At 48.1% G+C, this 12,833-nt stretch overlaps 1 protein-coding gene and 1 long non-coding RNA gene across 3 annotated transcripts in view; one reads left to right on the forward strand and one right to left on the reverse strand.

The window, feature by feature from the left end:
- Positions 1-6: 6 nt before the first annotated feature.
- Positions 7-840, forward strand: LOC108449474. The gene is made up of 2 exons (XR_001865629.1): positions 7-203; positions 551-840. It is a non-coding gene; the product is annotated as an uncharacterized LOC108449474 (long non-coding RNA).
- FAM102A (family with sequence similarity 102 member A) overlaps positions 764-12,833 on the reverse strand; it is a 36,850-nt gene continuing 24,780 nt past the window's right edge. For both annotated transcript variants that reach the window (XM_008642267.2, XM_017745578.1), the window contains exons 5-11: positions 12,605-12,651; positions 9,958-10,112; positions 8,733-8,837; positions 8,296-8,485; positions 7,996-8,117; positions 6,841-6,910; positions 764-5,948 (exon numbers count right to left, since the gene is read on the reverse strand). In XM_008642267.2, the coding sequence (XP_008640489.1) occupies positions 5,903-5,948; positions 6,841-6,910; positions 7,996-8,117; positions 8,296-8,485; positions 8,733-8,837; positions 9,958-10,112; positions 12,605-12,651 (735 nt within the window). In that variant the 3' untranslated portion in view covers positions 764-5,902. The remainder of the gene's footprint in view (positions 5,949-6,840; positions 6,911-7,995; positions 8,118-8,295; positions 8,486-8,732; positions 8,838-9,957; positions 10,113-12,604; positions 12,652-12,833) is intronic.

Raw genomic sequence — 12,833 nt, forward strand, 5'->3', positions numbered from 1 at the left:
CGGTGACGTATCCTGACACCAATTCCATCCCCCGGGACACGGACATCCCACGCCTCAGCCGTTCCTCCAAACACACCCAGGGGCCAGCGGGAAGAAAGGGAAAAGCGAGACCGAACGGCCAAGGAACAGACACCAGAGACAGAATCGGCTGCCTCCCCTTGCTGAAACAAGGGAAAGGGGAAGACCATGCTTGAGACTCAAAGGTGCACTGACCTTTGTGTGGCCGAGGCTTTGGGAAGGTGGAAAAGGCAGAAGCTGCTTCCTCCCATGGCTCCTGTTCCCGTCCAGCCCTGTCAGGCATCAGCAATGAGTATCTGGGCACTGAACTGGGCTCACCCTCTGTTAACAGGAGGGTGAGCCTGTGGTGGCCGAGGGGCTGCTCAGGCACGAGCCCTGAGGATCCAGAGATACTCATTCCCTGGAGCCCTGCTGGGCTGTGGCCCCAGTCCCCCAGGGGAGCCTGGTGAGGTAGCCCCAGCAGGAGAGGCAGGTTAGGCCTACACTGGGACAGATGGGACAGTACACGGGACAGTGCTGGTGCCTCACACAGGTCACCTTTCTCTGGGATTGCTGCTGCCCCGGGACTGGTGCTGTGCTGCCAGCTGCCATCTCCACCCCTTCTCCATCTCCAGTGAATCTCCGCTCTCAGCCATAAAAGCAATCCTAGGAGGTAAATCCAAACTCTAGTCCAGGCCCAAGCATGCCCATCTCACCCTCCTGCTTCCTCAGCAGATATTTAAAACAAGAAACAGAACAAGAAGAATCAGTGTGAAGTACCAAAAAACCTTTATTTTTTTCCCCCAAACCATAACAACATTTGACATTATATTGATTTCCTCATGTATTTGTTATTTCTCTACGTTAGGAACCAGATACAGAAAATACAAACACAATCTGTTGAATCAAAGACGGCACAGCATTCCGTTAGAAAAAGAACCAAAAAAACTAGAGGAGCAAGATAGAAATGGTGAAAAATAGTCATTCCCTCCAGCCCAAACTCTCCAAGAATCATCATCAAAATAGAGCAGAGGAAGTAGCTTCTCTTTCTAAACGCACTTCTGCTTTAAGACAAAAGTTAGATTTATATTTCGATTTTTCAAAGTAAAAAAAAGTTAAACTATCTTTCAAACAATTTTGGAAGTTTGCATAGACCCATTCCCTTTCCAAAAATATCAGCCATCTCTCTATAGAATCTGATACAAATCGAGTACGCCTCAGCCGAAGGTCACCAAGCTCAAGTCACATTCAAGAAAATAAAACATGATCTCCCCTTCCCTTCCCTCCCCCCACAAAAATATGGGCTCTACCGTTATTCCATGTGTTTGAGGCAAGTTACCAGGCTCAGCCGCATCCCTCGCTCAGAGCTTCATCCAAATTCCTTTTCATTTCCCAGGTTTCCACGTCCGCTGCCTCCCGGCGGGGCAGAGGCGCTGTGGAGGCAGCGGGATCGGATGGTGCAAGGAGGGGGCTGACGGACACAGCTCTCAGGAGGGAAGTGGGGGGAATTTTGCATTCATCAATCCCCCCCCCGCAGCGAGGAAGTGGCTTTTCAAGGACAAACACCTGCGACCAGGCAGAGTTTGTAGGAACTTGTCCCTGGGGACTGGCCTTGTCCAAAGGGCTCAGTCACCAGAGCAAGAACTCAGCTAGAGACCAGCTGGGGCAGCAGAACCGGGGCAGGAGGGGTGGAGGGGGGGTCTGCAGCCCCCAGGTAAGGCAGCGAGGAGGGGAGGGGGAGCCCCTCGCCAGGAGGGGTTTAGCCGAGGTGCTCTAGCGTACCTGGAGTGAGGTTTTCCCAGAGGTTCCCAGCAGCAGTACAGAGACCAGCTGCACTGCCACCCACTTAAAAAGAAACAGCAACGACTAAATAAATAAAAAGTCAACCCCTCCTATTCGGATGAGAATGAAATACATATTTCTTCAGGCCTCCGCCTGGTTCGGAACCCTCTAAAAACTGAAGCAAACGTTTAAAAGGGCTTGTTAACTTTCTGTAGGGGGCAAAGTGATGTGGCAATGAGGGGGGGAGAAATCACACGCCTGCTGCCCATCACTCTGAAGGTCAGGACAGCACGAGGCCCCCATTTAAAGTGCTGACCATACAAAAGATGATGATGAGGGAGCAACATCCTTCTCCCACTTTTCCCATCACAATTTCCAGCTGAAACCCATCTCCTTCACCAACTAACAACTAAGCCTATTCTTTTGGACACTCAGTTTTATATTGGTTTTAAAAAAAGAAGTTAGTAGAAAAGTTACACTGAATTTCCTAACACTTTGCAATGTGCTTCCACCAACTAAACATCTAGAAACTGGGAGAGCAGAGTCCACACATTTTGCCTGATCCTGAGACTGAAGCAGAGAGCCAGCTCTGCTCTCCAGGGCCAGCCAGGCATGAGCAGCCCTGCTTGTCAGCATCAGAGACCCAGGGGATGCAGAGTCTTGCCAATAAGGTCCTTTTACTTGTTTAAGCCACCTCTGAATCCCCTGAGAAGGGGAACAATGTGGGGAAGAGCATCCCCCCCTCAGCTCCCCTGAAATAAAATAGCAATGAAACAATAATGCAGTCAAAAAACACCAGCCTGCTGGGTTTGTATAAAAAAAAAAATTCCATAAACTTCACAACAAAAAAGAAAAACCCAAAGGAAACTAGCCAGCGGTTTGGGTCTGGAAACTGATTCACTTCTTAAATGTTCAAAGTCCAATGAGGAACAGGCAGCAGCAATGCCACAAGGAAAAAAGTGCTTGTGAGACGCAGCTTCCTGAGGCAGCAGCAAGTGTGTGGGACAAGTGACCCCACAGCCACCGCCTCGGGTGTCCACGGCTGCCTCAGGACTGCTGGGCATTGCTTGTGCTGGATGTGCAGCAGGAGCTCTGCATGGGATCTACAAACAGGAGCAGACTGCTCCTTCCTCCCTCTGGGTCTGCTCCGGGTGCCCCAGCCCCAGCTGTGCTGCACAAGGCTGGATGACCAGGACTACTTACTCACTCAAAATCAGGGACAGGAGAGCTAAAAAGCCACACAAAGACCAGGATCTGTGGAGTCATTAACGTGGACACAAGGAAGAAATACCCTATGAGACACAGTTATCAAAAGTGCAAGCAGTGATGTGCCAAGCCACTGGAAGAGAAGCCCAAGACATGCCCAGGTTGGCCACACCAATGTGATGGAGCAGGTTATGCCTCTGCCAGCCTGGGAAGAAGAGACCAGTGCTCTCAAAAGCTCAACTGCTTCTCCTCTTGCTTTGCTGGGAAGATATTCCTCCCTCTGTCCCCCTGGGGATTTTGTGACAGGCCAAGCTGCCAGTGCCTCAGAGCAGCTGACTCTTGCCAATGGAGGCCAAAAGAATGCCCTGGGATCCCAACTGCTCTGACAGTGACTGCCATTGTTTTTCATGGGAACAGAAGCAAAGCAGCAGAAGTGAGCTGGGTTTTGGCCTCTTTCCTGGCTTATGTTTGCTCCTTTCAAGTCATGGTTGGATCTGATTTCCTGAGGGGCTTTGTTGGCCCCTGGGGTGCAGCCAGACCCTCAGCTCTGCACAACCATCCACAGACAGGGCAGGAACAGCCACTGCTGTCCGAGCCTCCTTCTGCCCTCACCCTGACCTGAGCAGATGGTCAGGCCAGGCCTGGCTTTCTGGCAGTGCTCCAGAGAGGGAGAAAGACAAGCAGTTCTCTCCTTCCTGCAGACACGGGCACCCCAGGAATAGGACAGGATGCTCAGCAGCCTGCAAGTGAGTGCCAAACCCACCCAGGCTGAATGAAGAAGAGATTGCCATTAAGAAAACCTAGCAAGTGTGAAAGAGCTTTTGTTCTAGACAGTCTCAAAAGATCCAACATGAAACCAAACCAAGGTGTTGTCTGTATCCCCTTTTTACCCTAATTCAAATTTAGATTCCCTTTGAAGGGAAAGGGTGGAAAAGATGCATATCCTATAGTGGTCTGTCCAAACACAGAAAGAAACCTCTTGACTCAGAGAGAAACCATCAAAACAGAGTAAGCAAGTGTATAGTTTTGCCACACTGCTGAGCCACAGTCTCCTCCTCAGTGGCTACAATCTGATCCACTGCTGAGCACCCTCCTCATGCAGCATCCTTAGCTAGAAGGGTAAAAAACCCACTAAATCAAGACCTTTTCATTCCTTGTTTCTCATTCTGCCAGATTCCCTTTTCCAATAGCTCATCTGCACGCATTCTGGCCAAAGAGACCACAGTTAATCCCCCTTTTTTTCCTTCTTTGAAAAGAGGCTTTACAATAACTAAGAATTTGAGCAACGTGATCAATTACAAATCTTTCCTTGCTGAACAGAATGTGTGTGTGCCTGTGCACACACACACAGGTGTCAGAGGGGAGCAGATTCACAGCCAGGTGCTGGAGTGTGGAATTGCTCTGAGGGCACGGCTGCTGAGTGCTACCACTGGCAAAAGAGGAATGGGCAGAAATAGCTTATCAGCTGAGGGGCTCTGTACAGGGAGGGCTGCAAGCACAGCCTGCTAGTGGCCTACAGCCGGGGGCTGCCCAGATCCTCACTGGCAGTTCGGCTGCCAGGAGAATCTCCAAGTGGGAGCTGAAAGGGATTGACATCTCTGCCACACACTGCAAGGAAAAGTGTCAAACAACTGCAGAAACCAAACCCAAAGAAGAGCAATTGAAAGATGAACCAAAGAACAGTTTGAAGCCTTGTCAGAAGAGTTCACTCACCACAGAGCAAGTCAGAACAGCTGCTGTGGCTAATGCAGCAGCAAACACCCATTCTACACTTGAAGGTAGAGACAGTAGCTTCTCCCCAGCCCTAGAAGGAACCAGCTCAGGCACAGATGTCTGCTGACATGGCAAGAAAGGCCAAGCAACACCAAATCCCTTACTGGCCCAGGCCAAGAGAGGCAATCAACATCACCACCACAACAGAGAGACCACTGCAGTCAACTGCATCCAGCTCTGGCCCAGGGAAGGGCTGTCAGATGAGATTCTTTTCACAGTCTGAGAAGGGCAGTTCCCTTCCTGAGCCAATGAAACAAGAAAAAAAAAAAAAAAAAAAAAGAGGCTTTGTATTCCAAGCTCCAACAGGACTATCTGATGAATCAGTCCAGCAAACACAGATCATACTCCTGGAATAGTGAGTAGAATCCTCCTCCAGGTAAAATCTGTAACCTCTAAAGTGCTCCCTTTAATGCTAGTTGATGAACACCCCCTTCCATGCCCAGCAGTGGAAGGGCTGCTGCAGTCAGTGGTGTGACGAGCACTCGCATTTAACCGTTCACCAACTCCCAGCTAGATTGCAGTAGTTTTCTGAAATGCACTTTTGGGAAGTATTTCCTATGAGAAGATGTTGTTTGGGGATGTGAGGATAGGAAGGCGAAGTGTACCCCACAGTATACCTTGTTCAGTAAAACCATTGCCTTGGAAGGTGATGTTCCCTTGCAGAGTCAATGGAATAAAGCATCCTGCAAGTGGCCATGTCACTGTGTCCCCAGCAAGCAGCTCTGCGTTTGGTTAGAATGGTTTCCCCCACCCCCAGTGGTCTGAAGAGTTCACAGTGGTATAACCCAATGTTCTGGGGAGACAGAAGCTGAGAAGTCCCCTGCTGCAAATGAATGGGTGGAATGAGGGATGCACATGAGCAACATCCTCTGGGACTAGCCCAAAGATAAGCCCCACAGACTGAGCAGGAACAGGGGGAAGGTAGGCACTGAAGGACCAGCAAGCAGAGAAGGACAATGCCAATGCAGGGAAAGTGCATGTTTCTGGAGTGGTCTTGGAGTGGTTCTGCAGTGCAAACATATGGAGAGGGGCATGGAGAAATCCCTTCTGGAATGCTGCATGAAGAGAGGTAAAGGCTGGCATCCATGTGGCAGCGGACTGGGTAGGGGGCCTGTGTCCAGCAGCTCTACCCTGTTCTTCACATTTAGTGGGTTTCAATCACCACTGGCTCGTAAACTCCAGATGAGACCCTGGGGAGGCAAAGGGGGAGATGAAGAGGGCAGGTTATTTTCCAATCATTTTGAGCAACTAAGTCCTGATTCCGAGCTCTCCACTCTCAAACATCATCTTCTAAGCTCACACAAACCACTGCCAGTAACCAGTCAGCCTTGTGGGAAGTCAGTCCCTGGAACACTGAGGGGACAGGGACTTGGCAAGTCAGCAATACAGCACTGGAGAGAGCTGGGTGTGACACACGAACCCATCTGAAGGACACAGCAAAGGGGGAGTATCCTATCCAGAAAAAAGAGCCAGTGTGCCTGGCTTTACTATGCTCCCAGTTTTGTTACCAACTTGATACATCTTTGCATTACCATAATTGCCGGTTTTAATTCAACTGAGGAGGTGCAATAACGCCTCAAACGCAATTGGCCAGGAGCTGTACTAAGAGCTATAGTGGCAAGAAAAAGTTTTATTGCTCCAGAAGGCTTTCCACGAGAGAACAAGCCCTGGATGATTATGGAAGAGGCAGAGAAAAGGGACAATAAGAGGCAGGGAAAAGAGACAATAAATCCCACTCTGCCACAGTTTTGCTGCAGGCCAGCAGAAGGCAAAGCTCCCTCCTTCAGGAGCAAACGGGAACCAGCCTCTACCATTTTGTCCTTTCACTCACTTCTGTTCCTGGGTCTAACAACCAGGATCCCATTATCCCTCTGAGCTCCTGCTGAGAACTGCATTCATACTCTAGTGCAACTGCAGCCTGCCACCAAAGGGATCCCAGGGCTATTAATGTGGGATTAAAGCCACCATGCAGCACATGATGTTTAGAAATCTCTCCTGTAGCAAAAAGTGGAAGTTTCCTAGGTACAAAGCTCACTAATCTCTCTGGAGCCCCTCTGTCTGCCAACCTTTTGGGCAACCTACCTGTTTCCCAGCTGAATACCACTCAGCGTAGTTGTTCCATCTCTGCTCACAAACAACCTCAGGTTACTGTCTGCAGATAGAAAAGGAACACAGACGTCACAATCCAGAACTACCGAGGCTGCCAGGAACTCCCCTCCCAGACACACAATCAGCATGGAACAACTGTGTCTCAGCACGTCCACACTTTCTGGTGGTGTTCCCACAGTCATCGAGCCCCTGGGAACTCATCTCCTTGCTCCAAAAGGGAGCCTCGCCAACATGAAGCCTTGGAAGAATAAAGGTAGAGGTATTAATTCAGTCTTATTCCTCCAGCTGCCTTTTTAAAGGCAATTCCATTGATGCAAGTTCTCGGTCAGCTTGTACACATCTGAACCGATGAGATGTGGGGCCTCACACTGCTTTTGTAGAGTCACTAGAGGAGAAACTCAGCCTGTTCTGCTGGTGAGAGGCAGCTGCATTCGGTCTAGTTTTAACCCATGCTAAGTGAGGTGTAAATCCTCATATGATAAGAGTGCTACCGTGTGCAACAAGGTGATTAATGGTAAATTAACAAAGCACAGATAACAAGCTAGGTTCAAGTTTAAAATTTAACAGAAAATCTCAGATAAAGCCAAAGATTGATTTCTATGCTAAACTGGAAAACGAAAGTGAAAACAAATGCAGTTATATTGTTAGTTTTCTCCTAACAGATGCTGTGACTGCAATGGAAAAAACCCTTTCTTAAGCACTCCGACAGACCTGATCACCAGCACATGGTAACCCATGTTTCTGTAGAGATGTGCTGTTCCCCCTCCAGCTGTGCTCTCTTTTGATAAATACTGACCCAGGACGAGGGCCACTAGAGCAGTGCAGACAGCTGATGTAACTCATTTCCACTGCACTGAGAATCAGTATTTTTCCTCTCTCCCTGCTCATTTGAGCTACTATTCAATCTCTGCTGTCATGAGTGGAACAGCAGCAAGTGCTATGTGTAAACACATGTGCAGCTCTCAAACCCACGTGGTTTATCTACCACAGAAACATCCAGCAAGCACTGAAAGCAAATAGCTCTCAAAAGGAGAAGGGAGCCCATGGCAAATCAGATCTGACTGTAAACGCTTGGCAGCCTTGCGAAAGGAACAGCCCAGGCATCCCCTCTGAGACTTCTCCTCTCACCTTCAGTATTGCTGACATCTGTGAAGTCCTGACTCTGCATTATCTTCTCCACTATATCATCAGCGTCGATCCTGGTGTCATCCACTCGGGTTGGGTGACTCTCCATTGAATCCTTTTTCCTCCTGGTGGGAGGAAAAACTTACTCAGCCTTTCAAGACACAGACTTCTATACACAGTCCTGCTTCTCTTGGCCACAGTCTCCTCCTCAGTGGCTACAATCTGATCCACTGCTGCCAGAAGACAAAGGAGCAGGCTCTGTCTCTCCTTCCCAGAGAAAGGTCTTTGCTCCACAATACTCACCGGGAGGGTCTGTCCAGCAGCAGGGGTGGTCTGGGAGGGCGAGGTGGCTTCTCCAGTTTGTGGTCCCGCTCCCCCTCAGGACATTCCACGGTCATGCTGAGCCCCCCGGACGCGCTGCTGCTGGTGGACGTGTTCCGGCGGTGGGTCAGGTCAGACATGCTGGAGGAGCGGGAGTGCTCCGTGCTGTAACCTGCCAACACAGAGGGATTACAAACCACATCTGCTCCCCTTTCTGGCAGAACAGCTTCACAGCAGCATTTCTGCTCCTGCACACAGAGGTTTAGACATCTATGAGCTCATCTGCAGAGACTGAACAGGAGGCTGGTATTACAGAGCAGGGTGAGAGAGATGGCTGCAAATCACTCTCACAGGAGCTCATTGCAGGAGAGAAAAGGGATGTGACCAGTGCTGGCAGAGCTGTGTGGATCAATGGTTACCAGAGATCTTGGACTGCTGGCTGGCGTAGCTCGAGTTCCGCGAGTGCCCCGAGTGGAAAACTTCCTCTGGGCTGGACAGGTTCTGATCCGGCTCTTCTGGGACACCTGCCAAGGAACAAGAGGACACTGCTTACACCATAACCAAGCCAGCGCATGGTGCACTGATCAGCTGGGAGTGGAGGCTGATCTTGGGATGACAGATCAAGGAAAGGGCAAGTCTGATGGCCGAGCCCTGCTGTACAGGCCAGCACAGGGCTTACAAACACCCAGGGAGTAGGGAAGACCACCGTGAGCTTCTCTATCAAGTTTATCACTATTTCTATCCAGCAGATGAATTTACAAACATATCTCAGGCTTGTAGCATCTAGAAGGACAAGTAGTGTGTAAAACTATCCACGGTTACAAGCATCAAGCTAAGACAAAGAAAGCATCAGATGGCCACTGGCAGTGAAGTATTACAACCTCTGGGTGCTTCTGTTACTACCTGTCCCTTTCTATTACTTGTGAGAGAGCCTGTACCATTTAAATAATCTCTGAATTTGGTCCAGACACTTCATAACCTCTGCTCCTTTGCTAGCCCTGCTTGTCTCTCTTGCAGGAAGCTTATCTGGGAGTGCACAAATGTAACACATTAGCCAGCTTTTTAAGAACACCACTTGCACCCTGTGCTCTGTCACTGAAGTGATGAGACTCAAGTGCTATTTTGGTGGAGTGTATCTCCCTGCACATTTGGAATGTGCTAGGAAGGAAAAAAACTGATGTGAAAATGCAGTGCCCTTGAAAACAGGCTCATACAGAAGCCAAAGAACTGTATCAGCAGCTGGAACGAGGCCACTAGACCTTAAACCAACCTCTAAAACCTTCAGAGGAACTTTTCTAGAAGGTAAGTCTAAGCAACAGAATGGCTGAGCGCAGAACAATGGTGTCACTGAACACAGTGGCAAGCAGGGATGAGTGCAGTGCATGAATTATCAAATCCCCAGCAAAAAGAACAAATTGCTTTATCTCCACTAACAGAAATATGCATGTAGCAAATATTCTACTTTCCTCAGTTACACTTAGATGGCTTTGTTACTCTCAATATTCTTAATGAGCAATGGGGTTGAGGATGGGTGCGGGAACACATGAAAAATTAACAAGTTTCTGTGCTTGCAACTGCTGGGAAAAACAAAGGAGTGTCCAGGCACAGCCATGCATTGCACGGCTCCAGGGTAGGCATTCACACCTGAGCTGAGAATGGCAGTTCTTGGCTTGGTCTGGCGCAGGGAGCCAATTGTGGAGGAACTGCTGCTGCTGCTGGTGGTTCCCTCGCCCTTGCAGGTCAGCTGCAGGGTAGAGTCCTGCCCCGGGATGGTTATGGATTTGGCAGTGGAAGGAGGCCTGTCATCAGAAGGGAAGGAGGTTACAGACTGCCAGGCAGGCAGCAGGCATCGTTCTGCCTACCCCACCTTTCTCAGCAGGGGGAAGCTGGCAGCTCTAAACAGCAGCTCAAATGGGATGTTAGGTTTTGTTTTCCTACATCCAAGACCGGTATCTTCCCTACCTTGGACTGCATTACAAGAAAAATCATGTTTTTGAGGTAAATTAAGGCAAAAGGGAACCATTCATTCATTTATACAGGACAACAGGCTCAGAACTTGCACTGTCCTCCAGGACACCATCCAGAGCTGCCCCTTCCCCGCCAACATGTGTCCACTGGCCAGCTGGCTTCACAAACAGGAACCAGTTTGCTGTTGTCCCACTCTCAATTCCAGCTTCCTTTCTGTTACACCTCTTTGGCCAAAATGAAACCTTTTATCCCAGCAACCCTGTCCCCCTATTGCACTTTTACAACAGTTAAATAACCTTTCCCTTTTTTAACTGACTATTAAACTCCTTTCTAGTGAAATGGAAGTGTTTTTCCAGCGTCATAATTATTTTTCTGGTTTTCTGCAAGCTCGCAACACTGCTTTGTAAATGCTGACTGCAGGGCAGAGCTGTGAGTGCCTGGAGCCCCCCTCCCTTCCTCCAGAAGTGCTTTTGGGTGGAAGCCACAGCATGTGCAGCGTGGCAAAGTGAATATTCCTGTTGGAGCCCAAACCTCCCTGTAACCTGAAGTCTGAACTGGAACTAATGGATTGTATTACGGTTTTTAAGTGAGGAGTGAGAAATAAAAACTTTTATTTGTCTCATGCAGAGCTCTGAGGGAAGATGTTACCTGAGAGGTTGCAGTATTTTGGGAGAGAGAATATTTATTGTGGGCAGCCGAATGGCTATAAAGCTTCCAGGAAACTCACAGCATGCCTTCACCAGGAAAAAACACTCCCTAATCACGTTATCAGTGATTTGCATGCACCCAGGTGCTTTGGGGACTTTGCTTCACAGGTTTTTAAGGCTTTTACAACCTTAAGCAAGCAAACTGTTCCTGCAGCAGCTGTGGGAGCAGCCCCTTGGTCTGTCAGCTCAGCTGCTCTGCCCCTTCCAACAACCCCAGCAGGAGAAGGTTCATGGACTGCTGCAGAAAATCAGTGCTTGGAAGTGATTTCCCAGCACAGTTTAATTCCTGCCTACCCCTCTAATGAGTGTCATTTACCAGAAGCTCTACTGATCAAGGACTATTCCACATGCAAAGCTTCTATTTTTAGATATTTGCACATCATCAACATAAAAGAGAAAAGTGGGAATGACTGCAAAAATCCTTTAAGAAAATTAGGAGGTTTGACCTTCAGACTGAATCTACTTACATTAAATGGATATTTATATCCTATTCTGTGTAATTTTCAGGCATTCTAACAGTGGGACTTGCTTCCATTGCAAAGGAGCAACAGGTATTTTGTCAGACATTATTACCAGACATCCTAGTACCCTAGATTTAAAACATCTGTTACTGCTACAAAGTTATAGTTTAAGATATTAAAAACTTCTTTATTTCACTTCCTTCTGAAGCAGAAATTCTTCAGAATCAGATGACACTGATTTTGGGTTTAAAAATATCAGAAAATGCTGCAGCACTATGAAAAACCACTCACAAAACAAACCTACCAAAAAGTATGCAGCATTTTTAACAAGAACTTGAGCTAACTTATACACTTCAAGCTAGCTCACACCTTTTAGCCCACAATACAACTGCTACAAGAGTTGGCCTCAAGGTAAAGCTTTTTTCTCTCATACTGTTGGGAGGCAACATGAAATATTCCTTTGGGTGCGTGGCAGCCCTGCTGTGTAGTCACACACCTTCCAGCACACCACAGCAGGGCTGGGATTGTGATACTGCACTGTAGTGTGAGGGAGGATGTGACCAGGATATTTCTTAGTTGATTCACCAACAATTCTTTAAGCAGCAAAACTGCTCCACAGCCTAACTGTACTTATGCTTTCCTATCATTATGCATTAAAAAAACCCCACATTACTGCAATTTCTCTGCTAATTAATATAAGTTGTGAGCCCTGTAGGAAAAAAAAAATTAAAGTGATTCAGCCTCCAAGTATTTTTGTTGCTGTTTCAATCTGAGACCTTTATCCCCCATAATATGTACTGAAGCATGTCCACTTCCAAGACTGTTTTCTTTATTGACCTTTCTCCTCTTGGAGGTCAGTGAAACCAACCCCAGAGCCATGAGAAATTCTATCCTTCAGGCAAAACATGAAGTTTGTAATCAAAATCTACTGGTTTCCAAAACCTAAGTTGCACCAGCAGGGAAAATAGTGTGCACAGCAATAATCAAGCTGGGAAAGCCAGAGCAGAGAACAAAACCAATTAACAGCACAGGCTGGCTATACTTTTCTGGCTGATTCAACCAGTTTTACTGTACTTCCTAATATCAAGGGCATCTTTTCCCCTCTCTTCATCAATTTTAGTGTCTGCCCAGAATGGGGTACACCCAGGAACTCACGTTTTGAAGCAGGGGTCCCCAGAGAGCAGGGACATTCCGATCGTGACCTAGAGAGGGGACACAAGGCACATCATTAGCCATGCTGCACTGAGCTCCTCACTTCACAACAGCCAGGAAGTCAAGGGCTAGGCGTAAACATCAGCAAGATCTAGCTCCTTTCCCAAGCAAATCAATTTCAGGGACTTCACAAAGTATTTTCCTCCCTGTCCCAAATCCTTAGCATCAGTAA

Source organism: Corvus brachyrhynchos, unplaced genomic scaffold, assembly GCF_000691975.1.
Source record: "Corvus brachyrhynchos isolate BGI_N302 unplaced genomic scaffold, ASM69197v1 scaffold59, whole genome shotgun sequence".
NCBI lineage: Eukaryota > Metazoa > Chordata > Aves > Passeriformes > Corvidae > Corvus > Corvus brachyrhynchos.